This window comes from Cyprinodon variegatus, unplaced genomic scaffold, assembly GCF_000732505.1.
Source record: "Cyprinodon variegatus isolate N-32 unplaced genomic scaffold, C_variegatus-1.0 Scaffold480, whole genome shotgun sequence".
Lineage (NCBI taxonomy): Eukaryota > Metazoa > Chordata > Actinopteri > Cyprinodontiformes > Cyprinodontidae > Cyprinodon > Cyprinodon variegatus.
Window position 1 is genome coordinate 498736 of NW_015150933.1, and position 27061 is coordinate 525796.

Consider the following 27061-nt stretch of genomic DNA (forward strand, 5'->3'; position numbering starts at 1 on the left):
ATCACAAACTGCGTCCGTGTTGGGAGCAGACTAGTCTACATGCCCAGGATGCACCACCTAATGCAGGGCATAAGAGTCTATATTTAAACACATCAACAGCTCATGTTTGTGTGCTTTAGTTTTCCAGCGATTATTCTAGTGGAAAGCAACTTATTCCCTCAACTTTTAAGCATAAATCATGCAGGAAAACGTTGCAACATTAGTAAGGAAGTGCAACCAGCGTCACTGTACAAGTAGAGTTTGCATGATTGATGAACACATTTGTTTCTGCAGTTTTGCATACTGTCTATCAAGCTTCACAGACAAATGGAAATTAGTGTTAACTGGACACAGAGAAGAATTACATCCATACATGAGAAGCATAAATGAGATACTGTAGACTCAAAAGTCCCTGTGAGTTAAATAGTGCCTTACAAAATTATTAACACCATTGAACTTCTAACCCGGCCTTTTGTCACAATTTGGATTTCTCTGGAAGTATTCTCACTCCAGCCTAAGACTAATTATGTAGGGGACTACTGAAATATTAAAGAAAATGTTCTAAGAAACATGGCGGTAGTAGTATTATGGTGAGGGGATGCTTGATTCTTGAAATGTAAAAAAACATGTATCACTTTGCCTCCACTTTACAGATACATCACTTTGAGTTATTATATAAATAGCCGCAGAGTTAGTGCTTTTAACGTGACAAAATGTGAAAAATTTTTACGTAAATGATGAATATTCGTCACTAAAATGCAAAACAAGCTATATATATATATATATATACTTTTAAGATGATAAATTGTTAAATTGTTTTTATATAATCAAGTTCTATATTTAAGCAATTCAATCCTGAATAGAGTTTGCTTATCTGAATCATAGTAGAGCTCAACATCCATTCATTTTCTGACATGCTTAATCCCAAGTGGGGTCAAACAACAGGACAAACAACCATTCACGGACACACTAACACCTAAGGAGAATTTAGAGAAGCCAATTAACTCAACAGTCATGTTTTTGGACTGTGGAAGGAAGCTGGAGTACCTGGAGAAAACCCACACATGCACAGGGAGAACATACAAACCCCATGCAGAAAGAAAGAAAGAATCAAACCCGCAACCTTCTTGCTGCAAGAGCTGAACATGTCTGGTAAAATACCAGCAATTTGATATTTTGTTTCTTTTCAACTCATTAAAAAATATTTTATAGATAAAAAAAATTCTAACTTCGATTCATCATATGTACAGAAGAGGATTAGGGCCACTGAAAAAAAAGTTAACTGATTTTTTAATGTTATTTCAGTATAATATGGGAAAAAATTCAGAATTCTGTCTTTATTCTCAAAATTCTGGCTTTTTTCCTCCATATTATACAAAATAAAATTAAAAAATCAGTTACATTTTTTTTTATTATTTCAGTGGCCCTAAGTTGGAAAATTGATATTCATAATATAATATTTAAATTATTCAATAAAAATAACACCCTAATAATAAAAGAAAATTCAAAATGTTTTTGTTTTTTTGGGCTTAATCTAGTCGCTGTTTTACATCTTCGCCGCTAGATGTCCTCATTGCGCGCACTGCGGGTTGCTGTCCTACCTGAGCCCTGCCTCCTCCAGGTGGGATTTCCAGCTCTTTAGTATTTTCTTCATTCCACTCCTCTCTGCTCGTCCTGGCTTCATCAGAGCGTCCACAGACAGACAGACAGTCAGACAGAGCCCCTGACAGCGGGGCAGCTTTTCCTGCCCCTTCTCTGACAGAGTGGAGCAGATTAAATCCGGGAGTTTCATGAAGCGCACTGAAGCTTTTCACGGAAATGATTCACCTGGAGTTTTTATACGGACAGTAGGCTAATTAACAAAAAAAAAAGTTTGGAGTTGGAGAGACATGACGCATCAGGTAGACGTTTCAAATGGAAAGTGAGTGAAACAAACCGGATCTTCTAAAAGTTTTTTCAAAGGTAAGGTTTGCTTTAGTTTTTCTACGCTGTGACGCAAAAGGTTGCGCGTAAAAGTCTGTATATTTACACAAACTTTTACGCGCAACCTTTTGAAATTATATATATGCAATAGAAGTTTATATATCTGATACAGCAGCTCTTATTTTTTAAAGAGAAGCTCTCCAGTTAAGGTCAGTGGTCTTCTTTGTGTTCTGAATCATCCATTAGGTAATTTAAGATCTCTGACAATAAAGTCTATTGTTTCCTTCCTAGTACCCAGCTGGAAATACTTTCCTGACAACATGATTCTCTCACACTTTTGATTGCTTCCAAGTTTCCCATGCATATGCCTGCTTGATCCTCCTTAGGGACACTCTCAGGGAATGGACTCTACCTATAGTCTAGTTGTTTCATCTCCTAAAACTTTGCACTAAAGGAAAGCCTCAGATTATAACTTTTCTCGCATCTCTAAAGTTAATTTAACTTTTTTAATACTGAGTAGAAGCCAAGATGAAGCCATTTTTTGTTAAGAAAGGGTGTGTCATGTGCTGGTTCTCCTGCTGGCAGAGAAAAGATTCAGCTGAGGATCCAGGTGGGTGTTAAGATCTTGATGAGGTAATGGAGGGAAAAATAGAGGTGTCCCCAAACAAGATATGCTGCAATATCCTTGATACAGGTCATTTCCTAGCTATGCATCAGAACATACAGCCTAGAAATCAAGTAAATTGCACAAACCAAAGTAATCCACTCGTGAAGAAATCCAAATGCGTGGATCTCTATATATATGTCTTAAAAAATAACAGTAATGTTTTGACGAGAGAAATAAAATAAGCTCAGAAATCATAGCAAGGCAATAAACCACATGAAATCTGTATTTATTTTAGATTTTATCCCGCATTCTCACTAGGATTCAGACATAAAAAAAAAATAAAGAATCTTCCATTGAGTTCTGTTAGGGCTATAATCCAAAAGTGCAAATAATTTAACCATAAACCAGAAATGACGGCTTGATTACTTGTTGAAGATTAAAACTAATATTTCTTTAAGACTCTCTTTTAGAAAGCCTCAGCAGTAGCAGATGCATTACTTATCAACAAAACATAGGCTATGCCCTCCACCGCAATATTCACTGCAGAAAACTTCCCTGTTTAAAAAGAAAAACCCAAACATGTTGAAACTTGTTCTGTGGTGGATGGATAAGATTTGGAAAAGCCTTTAAAAATACTGTCATTATAGTCTGATCAGATTAGACCAAAGCTTCTCTCTTTGGATCCTATTGCTTACATCATCTTTGAATGAGTCATGGCTTTGTGCGTCCCCCAAATTACCCCGTGCCAACAGTCAAGTTTGGAGGTGAGAGCATTATGGTGTGGGTCTTCTTTTAAACATGTAATACCAGTAGATTTAGCTTTTATATGGAATGGATCTGACGATGGGTAGTGGTCTAAAACTTCTGCCCTTTAAGGCTGGAGTCCTGAAACTTTTAGATGTCACTGCTTCACCTATATGAGCTCAAGAGCTTTACTGCTGTTAGTGAGGAAGTTTAACCGTTTAATCCAGGCGTGCAGAGGGAGGGAAACTCTAAAAGCACGATGCCTGACCTCGATTAGGGCCATCCTTAAACAGCGGTTCTATACAAAAATCCAAGATATAAAAAGCCAACAAGACATTTACTTATTCTTAGCGAAAGAAGACATGGTTGCGAGAATGTGCATGAATGAAGTGCTGTTTAAATTTTTCTATACAGAGCTGAAGAACCAGATTCATCCTGTTTTGGTAACGTTTGGTGTAAACGTATAGGCCAAAATGTCCCTGCATGCAAGCAATCTACTAGTGTCTCCATAGTGGAGACACCTTGAATTTAATAATTACCAATACATTTAGTAATTCATATAAATTGCCATTTATGTCAGATTATTGTAATTTAATCTTTAAAAAATGTTCACTATGGAAAAAATTTAAGGATTGTAGCAATCATTTTCCCCGATGTTTGTCCTCAACTTGATATGTTTTTTTGCAAATTCAACATCAATATTTATTTGGTTGAAAATCTTGTAGGCTACTGGATTTGATACCATTTATGAATAAGAGAAATAAATCAGTGAAAACATGTGTGACTCTAAATCCCACTTGATTGGTGTATTTGTTAAAAGGAAAATGATACAAGATGCATTGTTTTTCTAAGGAACGGTGCAGTCAGGTTTAGGAAGGAGGAGGAAAGGTCAGACAAGACAACAAGAGGAACAATCAGTAACAGTCACATGACTGACTGAGTGATCTGTGTGTGTCAGTGTGGAAATGGGTGGCTCATGAGTGGGAAATGGTGGATGTTAATCAGAGCGATGATTAAATCATCAGTAAGTTCTTGTCAGCAGTTAAGAAAAATCGATTGAGTTCATGTGGAAAGGAGGAGAGCAATGGTACTCTGTGCACATGTTGTAAATTTGCTTGTTTTCACACTTTTCTTTGTCTTAGATTCTTAATTTTCTTCACTATAATCCCTTTCTTTGCTTCTCAGACTGAGTGGTATTTAAATTTAACCCTGAGGCCTAACAGAAACGGAGCGATTCCAGGTTGTATTTTTAAACCTCTTTGCGGTCCAGCTGTGTTTGCCCTCTTTGTGACCTGGTCAGTGTTGCTGCACAACAGTTTCTTTTAATCCAAGATTGGCCAGGCAGTTTAGGGGTCTATAGGGCTGCAGTCCTAGGTCGGTGACCTGACAACCCCTGCAAGCAAAAGCAAACAAGACAGTTTAAAGATAGAAATCCTGCTGGGCTTCATCTCTAAACGTTGCAAAACAAGGTTTAAAGCTTAATTTATTTGGGCTCAGACTGTAGCTTTGTGCAAACCACTGCATCAGAACTGTAAAGGTATGTTTTTTTTTTTTACCCATAGTTGGTTACCCATGCCTGGATGGTTCTGTTGGACCTGAATAGATCTAAATCTGAACTTTAAAGACTATTATCTTGGTTTTTAAGTGATTTTCATAAAATTACCACAATTTCTTGGCAACTCCGCCATCTGTTCCACTGTGCTCTCTGTCACCTAGGAGGTTCAATTTGATCATAGGGAAATATTTCTAACATCTCAAAAGCCAGTCTTTGCATAGAAATTGAAGTATGGTATCACTGCTATTGTGGCATTTGTTTTGTTTATAATACATTTAGCAAACTTTGAGCTGGGTTCATGTGAAGGAGCCAAACACAGCCTCTAACAGAGCAAATAGCTGGAGAAATCCCCCTAAATCACCATTTTATGTTCTATTAAACAGGGAACTGCTTATGTTACATCATACACAAAAAATTCTTGTTATATAATTTTTTTTTATACATCAAAAGATAAAGTATTATATGACCTTACAGCTTTAGTGCAACAACTATTATTCATGTAAGAAATTAGTTGTATTTCTGTAAATTGTATTTATTGTTGGTTTGAAATTATAGATAGAAAATAATCACCCACTGAACTCAATTAAATGTCATATAATTCATAATTATAGATACGAATGCCTTATATTTCAGAATATTAGAACAACTTTTTCCAATCTGGCTTTTCTAGATCAGAACTTCTCATCCCTGAGCTCAGGACTTGGTGTTCTACATCCTAATGGTGTTTCCCTTCTGCCACTACTTCAATTTCATTGATGGTTAAAACGTTTCTGGAGTGCTTTATGGGAGGCGGTAAAACTATCATTGTTCTGAGGCAGAGATAAATCTGACCTGAGAAGCAGGTTAAGAATGGATGCTCTAGAGTTACACTGGGAATCAAAAAACCTGATACCTGCTTGTTAGCACGTCGAGCTTTAAGCTTGGATGGAGTTTACTGTAAGTCATCGCTCAACAGATATCCATTGCAACTATAGATTAAACCAGTACCTTCATTGGCACAAAAAGCCATTTCTAATCCCCCTTTAAGGAAGTTGTTGCATAATCAGTTTCAGCTTTTTCAAAAATTATTATTCATGTCTGAGTAAATATACCTGCATGCATAAGGTAAACAATTCAGTTTTGGAACTTTGAACAGTTTCTAGGGTTAAAATGTAATGATAAATGTAAGTCTACTTGAATAAGTTTTAAATATGTTTAAAGTTCTGATCTTGTTTTTGCAAATAGGCTGTATAGGTGTTTTTTTTTTCCCAGAAGATTTAATTTTTTTAAGAGCATAAAATATACAATTTGTAATCCAGTTCTGTTCCGTGTTTTGATATTGTGCTTCTAACACACCAAGAAAAAAAAAAAAATCATAATTTAACCAAAAATGGTACACCTTGGGTGTGTTACTATCGAAGTATGCTTGAGGAATACCTCATAATTAATTTGATCAATTTGTCAATTTTTTTTTTTTTACAGCATAGCAGAATACATCAAACTAGACATAAAGGTGTTTGTTTTTGCTCTTTTGACTTTAACTTGACCAATGCTGAACAGTTTCTTTTTTTTAACATTTGGCTTGTGAGGAAAACTGAAAACAAAACAAACAAAAAGGATAAATCCAAAAAATAATATGGTTATTCATAAAAAAATTTTTTTATAAAAAAGTTTTATTTTTTTTCTGCTTATTGACAAACTAGAAGTGATACTAAGAGTACAGGAGCTCTTCAAATTAGATTTGATATGAAGTTTTATTCCCTTGATCTTTTTACTTAAATCTTTTACAAATCATTATTTTTTTTTTCTTGTTTTGTAATGTTTATAACCAAAAATGTTGCCAGAAAGTCAAAATTGTTTGTCTTACAGCTAATGAAAAGTGTGGTATCTAGTGCTGAAAAAATTAATTGGATTATTCGTGATTAATTGATTATTGATATAATCATAAACTAATTTAGTAATTGATTAATAATTAACTGTAGTAAATCTATAAAACGTGCGTTTAGCTGACAGAGCAACCTAGTTAGAGCCGTAATTATACCAAAGTTGTTTAAAAAAGAAACCCTTTTTGTCCTGTCATTATACTCTATCCAGAACTAATATCCTCCTTTCAGCCAGCTGAACGGCAGTGATCAGCTGAGCACCAAACCCTGCAGCTTTCTCCGGCATCTCGCTCGGTAGGAGAAATGTTAAACCTATCAATAGTTACGCTGATGAAGTAGGTGGTTTTAAAACCTTGGTTCATTTTTATACCACTAACTTAATCACCAGATTAGATGATAATCTGCCAATCCTTGTAATCTGGTAGTTTTTTAAACAAAGTTACAGAACAAGGTCTTTTTAGGGTTCTGAGTTTCTCTTATTGAAAACACGCATCTGTATATCATATTATCTCTAAATGCCTCCCATGTGCCGGCTATTATCCATTTTCTTCCCTGTGGCCCAGTGTGGTAGAGGGGCTGTAGGAGGGAAGTGTGGCAAGGAGAGGATGAAGAGCCGATGTAGGGTGGAGGACTGGTGCTTGTGTCTGTAATGGGGAGGGAGAAAGCAGATTTGGAGAGAAGAGTTCTTCAGACGGTAATTATCAATCTCTCAGGAATGCAGCTGCCGCTCTTACCAGGCAAGCTGCTGCATGGCTTCGACAGCTCCACCAGCTCGCATTACCCCCCCTGTTTAAAGATCCTTCTCCTTCAACATGCACACACTGAGGGCGTAGAACCTGAAAAAAAAACAACCTCCCAGACTATTTTTGGGCTATGTTTGAGTGGTTATGGCCCCGCAGGGCTTGCTGTTTGTTTTTTGTTGTTCTTGTTACCTACATGGTTGTTTTCTGAAGTTGTATCGTCTCTCCAACAAACAAAGAAACCACATTATGTCAGAATGAGATTATCTTTCCGCCTTTTAACACTGCCTATTTATGCGGATGTGCTGGCAGGCAAACAAACGACTGGAAACTTTTTGGCCACCCTGATGTTTTGCCTTAAAAAAAAAAAAAAAAAAGACATGGCACAAACCCACAAGTTTCTTCTTTACACTTTTGAACATTTCCAGTTTTTCCGTCTTACACTAACCCAGGTCGTTCATCATGCCCGTCCTGTACACTGAGCTCCCACAGATAAGTTCAGACAAGGTTACTTAAGTTTGTTCTGGAGCTGCAATGCTCTCCTTTGTTTGATAAAGCCCAGAAAAGACAGCCAACGCCCTCACTGATGCCTGCAGGTGCTTCACTGTAACACCAGTTTTGCTCAACACTTGCTATTTAGCAACAGCCATAAAAGTTGAAAACTGTTATTTTCCACTCTGGGGTGCTGATTAATAAAGTTTTTATTAGTTCCCAAAGCTAAAGTTTATCCGAAACGGCCTTCTGGCTTCTTATGAGGATAATATTGGCCATCCGACCTGTCATACGGGGACAGAGCCATGTGAAACCAGCAGCTCAGGTGTGGATGTGAATAGCCCCATGGATAAACCAAGCCAGTCCTAACTCAAACAAAGGTGGCTGTTTGCAGCGCCGCCACGCCCTCTTGCCGTATCCCTGTGAGGCAGAACAGTCTGCGAGTCAGGCAGCTTGCTTCCTTGTGTGACTCACTGTGGTGAGTCTTATATTTCCTCTAGCCCCCTCTGTTGTCCCCCAGGATAGTTGCTTATTTGGCTAAAGTAAGTAGAGTAAAATCGAAATCCAGTTTTAAAAATATTTTTCTAATTAAGAATAAAAAAATATCCAAACCATCAAGGTGCTACTATACAAAAGTTTTCACCCACATTTTAAATCATGTTTTTTCTGTTAGACCAATTTTTATTTTATTTTATTTTTTTAGAAACCAGTTTTATTTTTCGTTGTGTTACCAACTAAAACATAAACAGCAGTTTGGCCCAAAGGCTTTCAACAGTAAAACAGGGTGGTGGTAGTATGATGGTCTGGAGCTGTTCTTTGGATTGTGTTAAAAGCTGAAACCATGAGATCTGCTGTCTGTCAGAATATTCAATGAACAATGTCCCACATCGGTTCATAAGCGAAGGATCTCTCTTTGGTTAAACAGCAGGACAGGGATCCAAAGCACACAAGCAAGTCCACCTTTGACTGACTTAAAACCCTCCCCTAAGTACACTTGGAACAGCCTAGTCAAAGTTTGGGCTTAAGTCTGACTAATAGCCAGAATATTAGCTTTTGTCTCAACTCAAAGGCCTGATGGGAAGTGTTACAGCCAAGAGTTGAAAAACCTGGAGCACATTTCTACACCATAGGAAGGCTGTCTGGATAGTTTATCTTAATGAATACAATCTTTTATAATCAGTGTTTTGCATTTACTTTGCTCATGTTGGATATTTTAACTTGTCTAATTGTGACCAAAAGGCAAAAAAGTAGCATTAAAAACAGAAATAACCCCTTTAAAAGCACTATAGATTAAACAGACATGTGTATTTTAATTGCATTTTTCTGTTTATGTGAATGATTATAGCTTTGAGCTAATGACAACCTCAGATGGCGTGACGCCTGCTGAATTGACAGTCGTTTAGTAGATGTCATACCAAAAAAAAAAAAAAAGGTTATCATTTGAGTCTAGCTGTTCACAGTACTGCATTGAAGCATATTTTTCTAGGAAAGTTGAGTGGAAGGAAACCTTATGAAAAAGAAGCTCAGACAGCAGGAATGTAACCCAGATTTGAGACGGTTGTAAAACAAAGCTCATGCCGCTCTGTGTTCAAGACCTCTGGGGTATTGTCAGGAAGAAATGAGACAAACCATAGCCAACATGATGAGACATGACTACTAAACACAGAAATGCAAAACGCATATATTAGGATTTTCCTGAGAAACAGAATCTGTTGTTTTTGTTTTCCGAAAAATATTAAACTCTTCGTGTAAAAAAAAATAAAAATAAATAAATAAATAAAAATATATATGGAAGATTTTCACTCTCTTAATTAAAATACTGCAAAAAAATAAAAAAATAAGAATAAGCTATTGTAAATGATTCTGAGCTCCCAGTTTAGTATATTAGTTATTTTAAACATTAACCCGATTAACCTCAGGCTTTCCTCTCGTTCATCCCAAAGCCTTTTTCAGTGATGGATGGACTTTCTGTAATAATTCTGAATGAATGTGTCAATGTATACAACAGAGGTTTGCTTCAGGCGAAGCAGGTGTCACCCACTGTTCATCTTTTCAACTTTACTTGACGTCTCTGCCAAAGGGGAGACGATATGCAGATTGGCTCTGGAATTTAAGACCTAAAGCTGCAACGCTGTCAGCTGTGCTCGATCAATATATGGATATTTGTTGAGTTGGAGTCTCATTCCAGGGCAAAAACCATTTTGCTGTTGCTGCTCTGTGTGCAGACTGCCGACGGAGTTCATGTTGCAGGTATTGACACAGCGAGTTGAGGTTTGTGTGGTTAGACAGGGATCTTCTGTCCAACATGAGGCTAAATAAACAACAGATTAGGAAACATGTATGTCTCTGGAGAACTGGGGCTGGACTAGGAGAAGAACAATAATTCTGCTGATACAGAAATAATGAGTCAGGCAGCATGTGTTGTCTTTACAAATTTCTAAACTGAGAATGTTGAGTTATGCTCTTTTAGGGATCGTCAGGAAGGACTATGATTAGCATCTAGATAGCAATTTTGCAAAAAAAAAAATGTATTTGTGTTTTATTTTCCAATAAGAATACAATTGAATTGAAAGTTTGAAACTAGAGAATAAAGTGTTAAAAAAGAAATTTTAAAATTGTGCCTCACCCTTGTATAGATTTGTTTAAAAATCTTCCAAATTACAGGTATTTTTGGGTAACCACATCACTGGTGGCATGACTCATTTTCTTGAAAAACAGACTATACAGGTACTGGTCCTCTGGGTGGTCTCTGCCGCAACCCTGAGTTCTTCACATTGATCTCATCCCTCTGTTGGTAACATGAGGAGTTGTTGGACTTTCAGCCGCCTGCGGGCTGCAGGGGAACAAACCAGCCCGTCATCCCCTGAGAAAGCCATCTGATTATTGGCCAGTGTGGCAAATACTGATGCATGGATGTTAGTCATGCTTAAATTACTGTAATTTAGAACAGGAGAAAAGTGCAACGAGGAGAGTCTGTTGTTAGGGTTACTTCTTGGTTTGCATCTGCTGTTCACATTTTAAATAATTTCAGATGTGCTGCAGGGGTGGGGAAAAGTATACCGCTAAGGATTAAAAAAAATAAAATCCTTAAATTTGTAAAGGCTTTGATGTATCAACGGGATCTACCTAATTTGCATACAAACTTCTCCTTTTAGTGTTTTAAGTAGTAAACAACACATTCTGTTCACTTCTACATTGAAAATGACTATCCCACAAAAATACATATGTACATTTTTGCCTTCACAGAAAATACTAGTGTCACAATTGTTGGTGCCTTTGTTGTGGAAAGGTTGTATGATTCCCTGTTTGTGAACAAGATGGCAATGGATCTATACAATGGTGTGCGGTTGAAGCAAACGGGGAGAGGGGATCTTTTTCTTTTTTTCCTCTTTGCACTATCAGATGTCTCTAAAAGTGCAGGTCTGGCTTCATTTGAGGTTGTTGGAAAGATTTTGTTTATGCAGGGCCATTCAAAATAGATGCAGATTAAATCTTATAGTTAAAAATGTGAGGACTGACTATTTATCCAAAGAGAGTTTTGAAAGGATGGCTAAATATTAGGAATATATGAAGAATGTCTGGACAGATATAAAAAGAAAACCATTAATGGCAGAATCTATGTCAGTTATATTCTGTTTTTTTTTTTTTTTTTTTTTACTTTTATATACTGGAAAAGAAGCAAGATGTTTCATTTCGTATCTCTGTCTCAGTTTTAAAGATATCAGAAGTTTTTGGTTCAGTAAAGTAGAGAAAATGCTGTTTATGGTTAAAAAAATTGAAAATAATAAATTAAGTATTTAATATTTTTTGCTTTTATCATTTAAAGAAATGGGGGCTGTGAGTAGAACTAACTTGACATTTTTTTTTCCCCTAAAGAATTTGAACCCAGGTATTTTAGATCATCCACAGTCCACTTTCTTGTTCTCTTCAGGTATTCCAAATTTTTTTTTATTGTGTTTAAGTCTGAGGAATATAAGAAAATATGATAGACTGCACTGGGAATGAATTAATTTTTTAATTGCTATTCTGCTGTAATTTTTTTCATTTGTGAGATCATGTGGCCATGCTCTCTAACAAGCTTCTCAGGTCTTTGGATGGCATTGTTACTGAAATGAATAAAGTTACCTTGCCTTTGGAACAGAAACAGCCTCACACATCAGAGAAACAACCCCAAATTAAACTAGAAAAGCATTCAGACAGCGCAGACCTCCACCAAGTAACTCATTTCCCGTGACATACTGTGACTGATTTCCACCTTAAGTTAACACCTGTATTCACAGAATCTTTAAAAAAAAATCCTGGATCCAGATGGTGATCCGGATCATCACCAACATTTAACGGATGGTTCCTAAGACTGAGGCACACCTTTGGGGAAAAAAAATTATTAAAATCCATTCTTAGCATTTGCAGTTAACATTTAGCTTTGGTAGGTCCCTAGGTGGAGGTAATTAAATAACATAAAGCAAAAACTCTTAGTTTTCTTTAGGCTATTAAAACTACCGGTATAACTGTTTTTTTCTTTCTGGCATGCTTCCAAAACAAAATGCTTGTATTAAGAGTTTCAGTTCTTATCCCCCCTATATTCCTTAGCTGACTTATATAGGCTAAAACACTCAAACAATCTGTTCTCAAGTTTTTTCCATTTTGAGAGGGGCTAAAATTAATCATTTAGATTTTTTCACATTTTTTGGGAGAAATTATGCAGAGATTGATTTATTTTTTTGGTGGGTTGAAGGAGCTTACATATTGAATACATGTATATGTACTAACAAGCTTTAATCCATGGAACAACAGTTCTCTCTCTATCTGGAAGTGATTCTGAGAGGAGGATTTTTGTGGTTTTTATTTCATGTCCCATCATGTGGTGACAAAGCGATTCCCCAGACTGGAGTATGTGTGCTACTAGATTTCCCACACATCAATTAAGGTGCTTCTCCTGCAATCTACCATCTATTGTTTACAAGTTTCATATTTTGGTTTCTACACTTAACCTATTATTTGAATGAAATGTGTCAAAACATATGCATGGCTTGGAAAAGCCAAGCCTAGGATTCCCAAGAGAAATACCTGGAAATCCATCTGAGGTTACATTGAAAGGTGAGGGCAGGGTTGGGTTGAGGATGGAAGCAAAAGGAGCTGGATGAGATCACTGGAATTGTGTTGGGAAAAAAACAACAACCCTGGAACATAGTTTATTGAAACAAGAAGCAGAAATGCACTACAACATGAATGCAAGCTGTTCAGTAGGAACCATTAGCTTCAAATTAGACAATGTTTACTTTTTTTCCTCCCTCTCTTTTTAAAGCTCATCCCGGTGTGCCGTTTGACTGTGTGTAAGAGTGCAAGAAGCTTACGGGTGCGGCTTTGTGAATTATGACTCCGTGTTATGGAATGAAGGGAGCGGTGCCAGTTCTTTCTTTGCAGGACGGTGGGGTTTGGCTCAGAGGAAGGAGAAGGGTCTGTGCTGCTGGCTGTAATGGGACAGCCCGTAGAGACATGCTTGATCTAAGGCACAAGACGCATGCCTCAAATAATTATTTTTTTTAATTTTCTATCAAGACTTCTACTTTAAACTGTCAAATTCCACTAATTGAGTACAGTTAAAAAGTGATAATTCTTTTAGGAGATTATCGTAAAAAACAGGGTTAGAAAATAATCAAAGCTTCTCTAATGTTTCCTAATTTATCTCTTTTTTTTCCTCCCATTTCTCCTATTTTTAAGGACGTAGCTCCACCGTGAAGCAGCATGTCAAACCGTGATTCCCTGGGGGTTGGGGAACTCCTTCCCCAAGACGTGATCCATGTCTTTACCCAGGACAAGCACAGCAAAAAAGGTCGAAAAAAGCGCACACGCTCCCTCGGTCGAGCATTCAACTGGTTCAAGAGAAAGAAGAGGAAGACCGGCAGTAATGGGCAGAACCACGGTTTGGGCCCTGCGCTGGACCTGGCCCTGGATGGACACCGTGCAGGACATCATGGTGGACACAAGGGTGGACAGAAGTCAGGGAGGCAGACTCATCCACATGGTAACAGTCATGGTAAGGCTTCACAGGATACAGTTCTTTTAGGTTTTCTTATTCTCCATTTCTCCAAAATCTGCATGTGGATTGTTTTGTGACCCACAAAGGTCACAAAAAAACTAAAAGTTATAATAATTAAAAATTCTATGGAAATTAAAAAATTAAAGTCAAACATTACTTTTCAGTAATGAGTCAAGAAGATGATTTTTGGGAAATCAACTCATGACATGCCTGTCATGCCTGGACAAAAATGATGGCTCCCCAACTTTATATTTTGTTTCACAATTTTTTGAGTCAATCACTGCGATGAGTTAATTCCTGTTATTGTCAATGAGACTCCTGCTTCTGTCGGCAGGTATTTTGGCCCACCCCTCATGAGCAAACTGTTGCAGTTGGCTCAGGTTTGAAGGCTACCCTTTTCCAGAAATTATTGTTTCAGCTCCTTCCAAAGATGCTCAATAGGATTTAGGTCAGGGCTCATAGAAGCCATTTCAGAATGTTTTCCTCTTAGCCATTCTTGGCTGTTTTTAAGCTGTGTTTTGGGTCATTATCCTGTTAACCTGTGAGTGAGACCAAGCTTTCTGATACTGGGCAGCACATTTCTCTCTATAATCCCCTGATAGTCTTTCATTGAACCCTGCAGAGATCCAAGGCACCCTGTGCCAGATAAAGCAAAGCAGTATTAAAGTTTTTAATAATTGGAAGCATTAGTTAAACCCACAAAAATAAACATTGAGCATCGTCCGTTCCAATATACTTTTTTGCAAATCTTAATGTAATAATTTTCAGGTGTTCAAAAAGTTTTCAACACAAACTTTATATAACTGTTGCAAAATTTTGTCAGAAAATGTCTAATTATTAGATAATTAGAAAAAAATTCTAAAAGTTACATTGGATTTGTTAAAATATATATATATTTTTTTATTTTTATTTTTAATTTTTTTGCATGAAGTGCATAAAAACTAAAAAGTCAATAATCTAGTGTCTATAGAAGCTACATTAAACAGCGTGCTCTGGTACTATGATGCAAAGATCGGAATAATCTTGAAATAATTTTCGATAACTCTGTCACAAATCCCCAAACAATTATTTTTTATATTGACCCACCATCTCTTCTTGCATTTATTAATCCGGTAAAAACAAATTGTACACTGATGAGTCTGTATGTGCTCCATTTGATATGGACAAAATCAGAATCTATAAAGAAAACCACCAAGTGTTACGAATTGACAAAAGCAGGATTAAATTGAACTGGTGTATTCTTAGGTCACAGTCCTTACCATTAGCAACACTATTGGCATTTGGCCACCTTGGTTAGTCATTCATTTACCAGTGGAGAATCCTGCAGCTGAATGAGGTAAAACTGATATTTGACTGTTTGAGGGGCCAAACCCTGTTGTCCCTCTGAGGATGGGCTCTTGCTTCAGACAAGGGTTGTTGATACTGATCAACTGTCAGTTGCTCTAGTTGAAGTTTATTTAAAATACTTTGACTTAGTCAGGAGTTTATAGTCAACTCAATGGCTACAGCAAACTTTGTTCCTGTCATTGCAAAAGATGGCCCGATCATCACACCTCCATCACTGTGCTTTAGAGTTGGTAAGAAGTTTGTTTTCATAACGTAGAGTTTGATGAGGAAAATCAAGCGTCTTATCTTATTAGTCAAATGGCCACTGTTCTTTGCTTTTCAGACAGTTTTTTGAACACATGAATACTCCAGAGTAGGACTGGAACAAACTGTTGGATTAGTCGTGATTAAACGAAATAAACGTTAACTAATTTAGTAATTTATAAAAAAAAAAAATCCCTTTATTATCCCACAATGGGGAAATTCTGGATTAATCATTAAGTGGAGTAAATAAACCTAAAAAAAAACATGCCATCAGCTGACAGTAAAACCCACTTAGAGCAGTAAATATTTCAACATTATATAAAAAAAAAATAAAAAAAAGTATAAACATTTAGGATAAAAAAAACAGTCAATATGCTCAATCATCAAGTGGGAAATATTTAGTTTTACCAGGTTAAATTATGTAAAAGTCTTATTTTAAGAACATTTTGCTATCTGATTATTAATCGATCAATTGAAAAAATAATTGACAGATTAATCGATTAGTAAAATGATCGTTAGTTGCAGTTCTAATCTAGAGACCCTTTTTTAAAGAAACAACTGATAAATCTAGCTCAGTGTGGAACAGTCTTTTAATTCTGTTTTTTCTTAATTCCCTCTGAATATTTTAAATTCAAACATATAAATGACCTCTCTATAAGCACTACACCTATATTGTGGAATATTTTTGGGCATTGTACACTCTGACTCTAAACTATTTAAAAATTACTTCACATCCTGTGATTTTTTTTTTTTAATGAGCAGGAGTAAATTCCTCCATGAGGTCATTGCTGATGTTTTTCCAACACTGCATGGAGTTAACACGGCTGAATGTTTCAGAGAAACCAATTACTTAGATCTGTTTTTTGTTTGTTTTTTTCCCTCTTCAGGTGCCTTGCACACAATGGTCGCTGGCATTCGAAGTGCTTTTACGTTTAGTGCCCGGCTTCTTCCCACAGTTTATTGTGTTTTATCTTAGGCTGTGTTTAAAGAAATAGCACTTAAAATAAAAGAACCACATTGAAATGATTTCATAGTTTTGATCGAAATTTAAAGAAAGGAATTTGATTGTTTCAGTTTATACATTAAAGCATAAATATTGTCCACTAACCTCCCTAATCAATTTACACAAATTATAATAGTGCTTAGGGTGGGTTGATATGTTTATAGACGGAACATGTTCCAGGTTTTAAGTCTTGATGAATGCAATGGATTGCAAGGAAAGTTTTAAAACATGCTACTAAAGTGGTCAGCGCCAAAAGAGCCTGAGGGCTAAGTGTGGGTATGAGTGGTGGGGGTTTAATAGGGGGTGTTCCAGGACGAGTGAAAGCAGCAGTTAGTTTGTCAGTGCTGGTTAAAAAAAAAAAGTTTCAGTTAAATTACACTTTAAGATATTTTTTTGACCAATCAAGTAAAAATAAACACATTCCAACCAATGATCAATGGAAAGGTGCAGCTGTACAAATATGTAGAAATGCGACCGTGATATAACTGAGAAAGAATAAAGATATAATTTACTGACTTCCAGAGGGATTTGTGTTTGTTCACTAGATGGATATTGAACACTTATTTCTGCTTCCCTTCTTGGCCTAAATGATCAAGTTGTTTATCATAGTCTACTCTATAATCTAGTGTTTATTAACAGAAAAAGATGTAAATAACAGCAATGGGGTCAGTCTGTTCTTATAAATTAATAAACATTAAATAAAAATACTCCTAACAGCCATGTCTTTTCCACAAGTGTCATATTTCCTGTATTTCTTTATACCAAAATGTAAAAGAAAAGCATAATTCTTCTGCCTCTAGATGTGATAGACGGTAAGAGAGGAGTGCCTCTAAATGTTAGTCGGATATGTGAATAAACAGCAGTTATCTTAAGTAAAGGCCTGCTTTTAGAGACTGCCTTCTAAAGAGAAGTGTTCATAAATTACCAAGAAAGTTTTAGCAACGTTTTGACTTTTCCCAGAGCTGTGCTTTACAGATCAAGTCGGAGCTTGTAGAGCTGCACTCTTTTATCAGCAGGTTTTTCTCTTCCAGTACAGTTTGTTTTTGTGAGACTATTTTTTTCCGGTCCTGATAAACGTGAACCGTCAACGCCAACTGTAGTTTCTCTTAGCAAATTAATTGCACTTTAATGCAGAAGACGCAAAACATAAAAACAGCTCGGATTCAAGCACATTTCCCTTGTTATTGAGTGCGCTTAGATAAAACAACACAAGTGGAGGCAGTTTTTAGTGTGTCAGGGATGTTTACTTGTGTTTGCCTGGCAGCACTTATGATCCTGGCTCACTGCTTTACAGACGGAGGAGCCTCTGCTGGTTTATTTTGCTGCTTGTTCTCACAGTGGAAGCCCAAGCAGGGAGGGTGTTGGGGATTTCCATGTGATTCAAGACTCATTCAGTCTCATATCACCAAATGAAACCTACAGCACAGGAGAAATATGTAGACACTTTATTTTGTTTAGTCGTGTCTTTTGATATGGATTACATTGACGTCAAAGATCACTAAAACATACACGTGCGGGCTCAGTTGCAGAGAATTTTGCTAACCTTTTTTTTCCTGAAAAGTGGAGTTTTGTTTGACAGAGCAAACTCTAAGAAGAGATAAGGTCTTTTTTTTCCTCTTTGCCAAGGTCGGCTTAGAGGTCCGCTTCAGGACAGATAGCACAATCTTTTAATTCACCTCTCATTGGGATTATATTTTCTAAAACACAGTATAAATATTTTAGCTAATTTAAAATGGCACCTACAGTCTTGTTGCATCATTTTCCCTTAAAGCAGCAGGACTCTGAGCTGCTTTTTACTATGAAGCTTGAAGTTTAATTGGTTTACATGCAGCATAGCTACTGAGCCCTTAGCAATGATCAGTTGTAGCGTTGGCAACAAGCAAAGCACAACAGACGCTGTTCACTAGAAGAGAAACTCCTAAAATACAGTGCAGGAGGTTTATTGTAGAAGCGAGTTGTGCTTTAACTGAACATTTGCCCGGAAAAGTGAGTCCCTCCAGGTGACGCCTCCTGATCATTCAAGGCTTGGTATGAAGGAGCCGGTTAATTAGAAGCCATGCCAAGATTCTTACGGGGGGGACCAGGGGGGTTCTGGGTCCGGTTACTCTGTTTTTCTTATAGCTCTAACAGTTTTACTTAAAGGCCCCATAATGTGTTTTCACACACGGAGAAACAAGGATCAGCTTCAACTTTGTGATGTTGTGAAACGCATTTAGATGTTAATGACGTTGACACAGACCTGGCTAGAACTTAAAAAACAAAAACAAAAAAACCCCCTAGGATCAATGTTTCTTGAACTAATTCAGTAGCTTAGCATTGATTGTATTTATTCAATTCTAGTGCATTAGCTTAAACTCATTCTATAAAAAGGAAATAATAAATCCAAATACATTTATGGAGTCACATTACTTAGCACCTGCTAAACAAATCCTATTATATAAAATTTGCTGGATTATGTGATTTTCAGTTTTGTTTAATTTGTGATCGATTTCCTGTATCCTTGGATATACATGCATACTACATAATGCAGCACACTTTCAGTGTGAGACTATCCTACTACAATTAAAGGACCATTATTTTTTTTTTAAGGGGTTCTTATAACTGTGTAATGTGCTGTACATTAGTAGAATTGAGACATGAAGCATCTCTTTGGGAGAACCTGGGGCTTGATTTACTCATGCAAACAAAAGTCGACCAAAATGTCTCCACAAGCAGATTTTTAATGGAAAATTTTAGAAAGAAGCTCCAACTTGTTTCAGAATACCATTTGATGCTTATCATGTCCAGGAAAATTAAATAAGGCTGAATTAGATGTGAAGAAATCAGCCTTTAAAGTAGGCCATCCGTCTATGGTTTGAAATGTCGACATAAGTTACAGGACAATCTACATCCTCATCTGTTTGCTTCGAGTAACAGACTGAGCAAACTGATGTCAGCAGGTCTAAGATTTTAATTTGTTTTCATTTTCTTTTGGTCATGGGTTTAGCAGGTCGACCTGGATTCCTGGTTGGTTGTAACATCCAACCATTTGTAGGCTTATTACCCTTTGCTCCTGCAACGGAGGTTTTTTATAACATGACTCATGCTGTGTATCAAGTCAAAGGAACTGGACACAGGTAGGCTTCAGTCAGATGAACCCTGACCTCACAAACCTTGTAGTGTGCTTAAACCATTCATTTTATGAAACAGTTTTACGTTCTGCTAAATTCAACAAAACAGCCCAGACTTACAGCAGAGAAATCAAATAACAAAGTACAAATATTTTGTTAACTTACACTGGAAAAAAATCAGAATCTAGATAAGCCGTTTTTTCTTAAAATAAGTATATTTGTTCTTGAATTGAGGATGTAAAAGAGACATTTTGCCAATGGAACAAGACAATTTACACTTTAAATAAGAAAAGATTGCATTGTCTTTTTTCCAGTGCATTTTATTTAAACATCTTATTTTAGGAGTAAAAATACTCATTCTATTGGCAAACTATCTCATTTACCTTCTCAAATTAAGGGTAAATGCGCTTAATTTAAGAAATTTTTACTTTTTTTCTAGATCGTTTTTCAAGTGTAAGTAGAAACTTTGCCTATTACAGGAGTAATTATTTTTTAGACAACTTTTCACTTCTACTCCTTCAATTTTTTTTTTATCAATTATTTCTACCTTCTACTCCTTACATTCTTAAATTGACTTGTTAGTTTTTAGTTATGGCCTGTTGGTATTTAAAAAGTTAAAACTATCAAAATAATTTCATCTAGAGAATTAATTTCTTTGTGGTTGGTCCGGCACCAACTATTTGTTCGACACGTACCAAAAAACATAGTTGTTACTATTGGTTATAAAACTAAGAAACTTAAGTATAAGGGAGTTATGATCCAGAATTGTAGAAAATTGTTCCTTTAATAGGGTAGTGCAGTAACCAGTATAAGTTTAAAGCATCTGTTCTTTACATTATTCCCTGCATTACTTTTATTTTTATACTTTAAGTAGTTTTAGAAATGGTACCCTTACATTTTTACTTGAGTAAAAAGCTTAAGTTGACACTCTAACTTTTACAAGAGTATTTTTAAACAGTAGGATTTATATTTCTACCTGAGTAATAAATATTAAAACATTTGACACCTCTGACTAACAGTCATTAAATTTTTTTGTTTACATTTTTTTTCTGCGCTCATATGCATTTGGTAAACTCTCTACAAGTGATCAGTTTTCATGTCATGCTATCATTTTACTCAAACTAGAAAACCGGTTTCCCTTCTTCCATCCTGTCTATCCTTTAATCGCTGACTTCTTGACAAATTTACCTCAGTTTAATAAAAAAACACCCAGTTAACGGCTGATGAGGTCACACAGCCCTAACAAGATATGCTCCGAAGGTCACCTGTTTGCTCGAAACACTCCCTGAAAGATTCCTCACATTCCTGATCTTTTAGATATTTCTTTGAGGAAGCCAGAAAAAGGAAGCCCTTTGTGTTTGAGAGAGTTTGTGTACAGTTTGCATGCCAGGATCGAGACTTTTCAACCAGCTAATTGGATCCTTTTGTTGATTGTTAAGTAGGAGGCTCTGTCCCAGAAATCCAATTCTAAATCTTAAATCATTTAAAATATTTGTGAGGCATAACATATTAGCATTAAAAAAGTTTTAACCCTGTATGGGACACAGCTTTTTTTTTTAGATTCTTATTCAGGTCAAATTAGAGATGCACAGATAAGATTTGTTTGACTTATTTCTGATAGCTTGTTCTGTGAAGCTTCAATCTGAAATATTGATTGTATTTCAGATGAAAACATTTGATAAAGATGTTTACCTAGCCTTCCCATCATGAATGATCAATTATCATTGTTTGTATTTCAAGCAGAGCAGAATTTCACTTTAAGAGAGCAAGTTGCTATAAAACTGTATTTGAAAATGAAACGAGACAAATTCCTTGGGTAAGGAATTAGTGCAGTTAGTAGTGATACTGTGGCGGTGGTCTCCGTGTCGCTTCTAAAGACATTAGGTCCTTACTTTACTTAATTTAACTCTAAACATTTCCAAATTCAACCTGCTCAATAACAGAAGGTGAAAGATTAACAGGGATAATCTAAAACAACTTTGCTTGACTTAATTTAGCCTTCCTGTTATCTGCTGTTTTTTTTTTTTTTTTCTCTCTCTCTCCCTCTTTGGGATTTGACTGCAAACATCTTAACATTACATAGAAAACAGTGGAATTTTGTCCTTATATCTTTGTACTTGATCAGTTTTTCCAACTGAAACACCTCACTGACATTGAAAAGATGTAGTTTTCTGTCCTTAGTAACGGTATCAATGCGAAAGAGTTGGATGTTTCACATTCACTGACCTGACTGTTTGCATGCTTAAAACAGTTAAATAACCACCTTGTATGAACTTTGTTCATCTCTAGATCAAAGTTGAAATTAGGTCTTTTGACAATATTTTAGAGCTATGTTTTACATAATAGTTTTGCAAACATAAATATTGTTTTGCATACTTAAAAGTCAAATAATGTGATACAGAACCAAATTTAAATACTATCTTTATCTAGAGAATATAAAAGGGGATGTAGCTCAGAGTTCAAACGACTATATTTTATTGTCATGAAATATAGCTGCAATACATCAGGGAAAAGTAGATTTGTACCAAAAAATCTTTAAAAAGTTTTTTTAGTCCAGGTTTTTTAGGTTTGTTAAGGTAGAAAATACAACCCATATCATAGTACAAAGTCATTTATCAGTAATTCCATAAGTATAAGAAATACACAAAAAGAAATGTTGTTTATTTTGTCCACAGGATAAAAATGATGATTATAAGCAATAAATTTCCTCCAGACTGCTTTCAAACTCCTCATTTTCTTCTATTCAACTCGAATGTGAACCACCTAAAAAAAAACTTTAGCAACAGAATCGTTGTGTTGTTTTCTGGATGGAGGGATGCTACCCATCATTCTGCTGATAAATCTGCAGATTTATTCAGAAATGTTGTGTACTTATTGAGAACAGAAGAAAACATAGCAGTATCTTACATGAACCTACAGCTTTCACAAATAGGAAAGCTCTAAAATGCAGGAACATCGGCAGGAAGACGCTGGGATGTGGTTGCTTCCTGCAGCCCAACCTGATGTAATGCTTGACAAACTTTCAGTTACCCAGTCTTAGTTGTTATCACACCACATACAGTGCTTCCTTACTCAGACTTGGATCCTCTATATTTAATAGATAAAAAAAAAATCTTCCATACATTTTCTGCCTTCTTTTTTGGCTGTTTTTGTGCACATGAAGCATGCAAAGTTGAATGTTAAACTGGAAAGCCCCCCAGGTGCTGAGTAGCCCTGCGATCAGTTTCTACTATGACTTACAAGCAAGTAAAAACGTTTTGAAAGTTGCAAGAATAAGCTCTTTACTAGCACTTCTGGAGGCTTCTAATTAAATCAGAAAGACACATGGTGTTGTGAAATCTCTACATTTTAGAACTCTCCTTGATTGTGTGCAGAAAATTAGAAATCTGTTCTTTGGCCTGCCTTGCTGACACAGCAAGATGCTGCAAGGCAATTATCCAGTGGCCCTTAAAGTAGCCGTAGACTCTCTTCTGTCTGAATTTGTTTTTTAAGTGAACTAGAACTTGGAACTTGGTGTACTTTGGAATTTGACAGTTTAAATCAATATTGATAATCTAGTGAATAAACCAAGAATCAGCATGGAAACCTACTGCAGAGGAATCGCCATGTTCTATAAGAAGAGCAAGGAAAGATAACATCTGATGGCTGAAATACTGTATTGCTTCAAAGAAGGGACAAAAAGAAGAAAGGCAAAAGGCACCTTTGTTGCTCCACATGGCACAAAAACAAAGAAGAGCAGGAGAACAGGTTTAAGAAAACGGACTGGTAATAGTTTCGCTCTCTCCCTTTCATGGTGGGAAGTAATCACTCTTAACTGCCTCTTTCTTAAACCATCGTTTCAGGGGGATTTATGCAACTAAATTAGATTTTTATTAGGTTGTTTTAATGAAACAAAAAGACTATTTTAAAGCTTCTACCTTTTTATAAATTAGGATTTTCTCCTATGCATTTGGTACTGTTGGATTTAATACTATAGAAGAATAATGTCTGAAAAAAGATGGAAATACGCAAAAAAAAAAAAACAACAAAGGAAGATAACAACATCAAAATTAGTAGCTTTGCTTATTTAAGTAAACAGTTGTGCAAACCTCTTGGTGTTAAGACTGTTTGGTAGGATTTTCTAACAATAGCTGATAAGTCACCACACCCACCTGTGACATGCAATCATATTTAGGTCACTTAAATAATGAAGTATTCTCATAGTTGCAGCCATTCATCTAAATTTCTACTAAATGGGCCAGCAAGCTTTGGTTGGTTGATCATGTTCCTGATCATCTTTGTTGTGTTGATGTTTAGTTTTGTTGTAAATGACGTCCACAAAACAGCCAAAAGCAACAGGGATAATTCATGAAATAATAACATTGTTTCATTGTCAAGATATGCAGAAATGTGACTGTGGCTTTGCTCCAGCTGCACAGGTTATTGTCTGGGAGAGGGAAAATATTGGCCAACACTAGCAGTTCTTCATGGATGTTGATAAGTATGTGCCTCATTTTGAGAGTTTTGTAAGCCACCATTCATGACATCTGTGGTTAACTTATCTGGTTTTGGAGAAACAGACTGCTGATAGTTTTGTTGAAGATAACTTTGTTGGTTTAACTGCACTATTGTTGCAAAGCTGAGTAAAGGTTGAAAAAGTGTTTGCTGCAGTTTTTCAAGGACATGCTTTTCCTTCTGTGAAAACAAAATTTACAGACCTTGAGATATTTGAAGAAAAGAACTGGTACCAAAAATAGTGGCATCTCCATACAACTTGTGTTTTTATATCCAAAAGTAATATGTGTCCATTTTCTTGAATCCTCCTTTTTTTATGGCAAAAAAAGTTTTTGTTTTTTGCTTTATTTCTGGTCCAGAAAGTAAAAGACCTGTACAGAGATGATTCCAACCCTTTTCATTTCCAGCTCCAAAACATAGGCTATGTTAATACTGTTGGCAAATACAACTCACATTAAATTTCTCTTGAATTTTTCCATCCATTTTCCATCATGCTTATTCCTGCTGGGGTGCTGGTGACCATCTCCAGCTGTCAGTGGGTGAGAGGCACGGTACACCCTGGACAGTTCACCAGTCTATTGTAGGGCAACACAGAGACAAACAGGAAAAACAACCATTCATGCACACACTCACACCTAATGAAAATTTAGAAAAGCAAAGTAACCTAACAGTCATGGTTTTGGACTGTGGGAAGTGGTCGGAGTACCTGGAGAGAACCCACACATGCACAGGGAGAACTTGCAAACTCCATGCAGGAAGACCCTGGGACTGAATTAAACCCGGAACGCTGCAAGGCACCAGTGCAACAGTATTCAACTTTTTCATGGTGGTCAGAATCCTTCTACCTCAATTAAAAAGTCTGATTGGGCCTTTTTCATATTTAGAATTAATTCTGATGTGTATTCTCTAGGTTTTTTTTATAGCATCTGTGGTCTGAATGGTCATGTTACTTTTCATCCGACCGTCACATCATCAGCCAGGCTCTGACTGCTCATTCATACAGGCTCCTCTCAGCACAGCAGTCATTGCTCTGAATGAAACCCACAATATAAATAGTTTTGCGCTCTTTGCTTTGTCTGGTTATTATGGGATCTTATATTGTCGGCTCCCTTTTTTCAACATTGTATTATGATAGAACTGTGACATCTCTTATCACTTCCGTAAACATTGCACTGCTTTGTGACTTCTAGACTATCCTTCTGTGCTCGCAGGTCGCGTTGGTCCAGTTGCTCTTTCACACAAATCTTTGCTGCTGATGCTGTTTTGCCAGTTATTCCAATCCTCATTGGATGCTAATTTAATTAGCTGAATTATCTCCCAATCATGTAATACAGTTCTTCAGAGTCCTGTTAGTAACCCATGTGCCTAAATTAGATGAGTTGAATGTAAGAAATGCAGACCACTGTAGCTTCAGGACCCTCTTGCCTTACATTGTTAATTAATGAGAATGGTTCAGCATTCTCCAGAGCTCCAGTGTTTTACTGCTGATTTTCTAGGCGTTTCTTTTCACAGACCCAGACGGTCTGCAACAGATCTGACTCGAGTGGAAAAATCTGGGTGTTAGATTTCTGAACTTCTGGATTTTTTTATGAGTAGAAACATAAAGCTTGGGAGAAGCATATTTATGATGATCTTAACACAACTGCTATTTTGTAATCGGCTAAAATAATCTGCTGATGGTTTAAAACCATTTAGGGTTCATCCTTATATTAAAACTTTTCCTTCTCTATTGTTTTAGTTAATTTTGGTCTGAATAATAAAAAAAAATCAAGCATCATCCCCCCCAAAAAATTTTTTAGAGATTACATTAGATATTTAGATATCTATTTAGATAGTAATTTAAAGGCTGCACCACTGAGTGTTTGCATCAAGATCCAGGTCTAATTTTTGGCTCTGGTTGATTTCACCCCATCATCCCTAAGATGTAGCATCACAGTCCTAAACTGATCTAATCTTTGCTCTTGGGTGTATTTTATTTATTTTTTAACGAAGAGCATCAAAACCCACAAACTGAATGATGTTACCATGTTTTAAATTTAGCTTTATACTGAATGAGTCGTTAAAAATGTCAGTTTTGCCCCTAAAACGAAGGTTCTCATACAGCTCTGTTTATTATTGTCAGAGCAGCTATAGCACCTTTAGTAACCAAGTGTATATTATTGACTACTTTTTCTGACAGACTTTCAACATTTTTATTGCATGATTTATGAGTCTGGACAGACTTAGATGTAAACTTCAGGTTGCCTGGCTGGCAGAGGCAAACAGCCCTGGAGGTGGTAATTTGAGTGTTACTTAAAACACTGTTTTATTGTCTGCCGTCACATATAGTAGAAACTTTTGGCAAATATAATCTGACATTAAACACGCACCAGCAGATCTGAATAGTTTTCTGTTCTGCTCTCAGTTTTAATGTGATTTGGTTTGTTTTTTCTTCAAATGTTGGGAATTTGTTTGCTTCTCCTTGCTGTGAGGTTTAAGATACATTGGCACGGGAAGAGACGACTTCCAGCATAACTCTGAGCTCATTGTGGACCCTGCTCATTTTAAGAGGAATCTGATACGTGCTGGTTTCCTGGTGAATCTATTGTGCTGTCTGAGGCTGACCACGGAGTGTCAGTCTACACACCGACATGATGCAGGTGTATCAGTTACCTGGATCCCTGTATGTTTTACAGTTAGACGTTTAGATTTCATCAATCATGAAAACGTTGATGGAGGAGGGGTAAGGCTTGACTAGGATGTATTGGCACAGGTAGAGTGAACTTTTATTTCAAAACGCTGTGCCTTCTGTCCTTTCCCACAGTGATTACAGAGTCTTTAGTCAGGTTTGCAGTGATTATTGAGGGTTAAAAACCTGGCAGATGTCACCCTTAGCGCTACTGAGAGGATCCCTGCATGTTTGTCTTCCTGACTTTGCTAAAC

At 36.4% G+C, this 27061-nt stretch overlaps 1 protein-coding gene across 1 annotated transcript in view; it reads left to right on the forward strand.

Annotated features, from left to right (window-relative positions):
- The first annotated feature begins 1639 nt into the window (after positions 1-1639).
- Positions 1640-27061, forward strand: part of LOC107094357 (uncharacterized protein KIAA1522 homolog) — a 38593-nt gene continuing 13171 nt past the window's right edge. The window contains exons 1-2 of the mRNA XM_015389913.1: positions 1640-1941; positions 13624-13939. Coding sequence (XP_015245399.1) covers positions 13648-13939 — 292 coding nt within the window. The 5' untranslated portion in view covers positions 1640-1941; positions 13624-13647. The remainder of the gene's footprint in view (positions 1942-13623; positions 13940-27061) is intronic.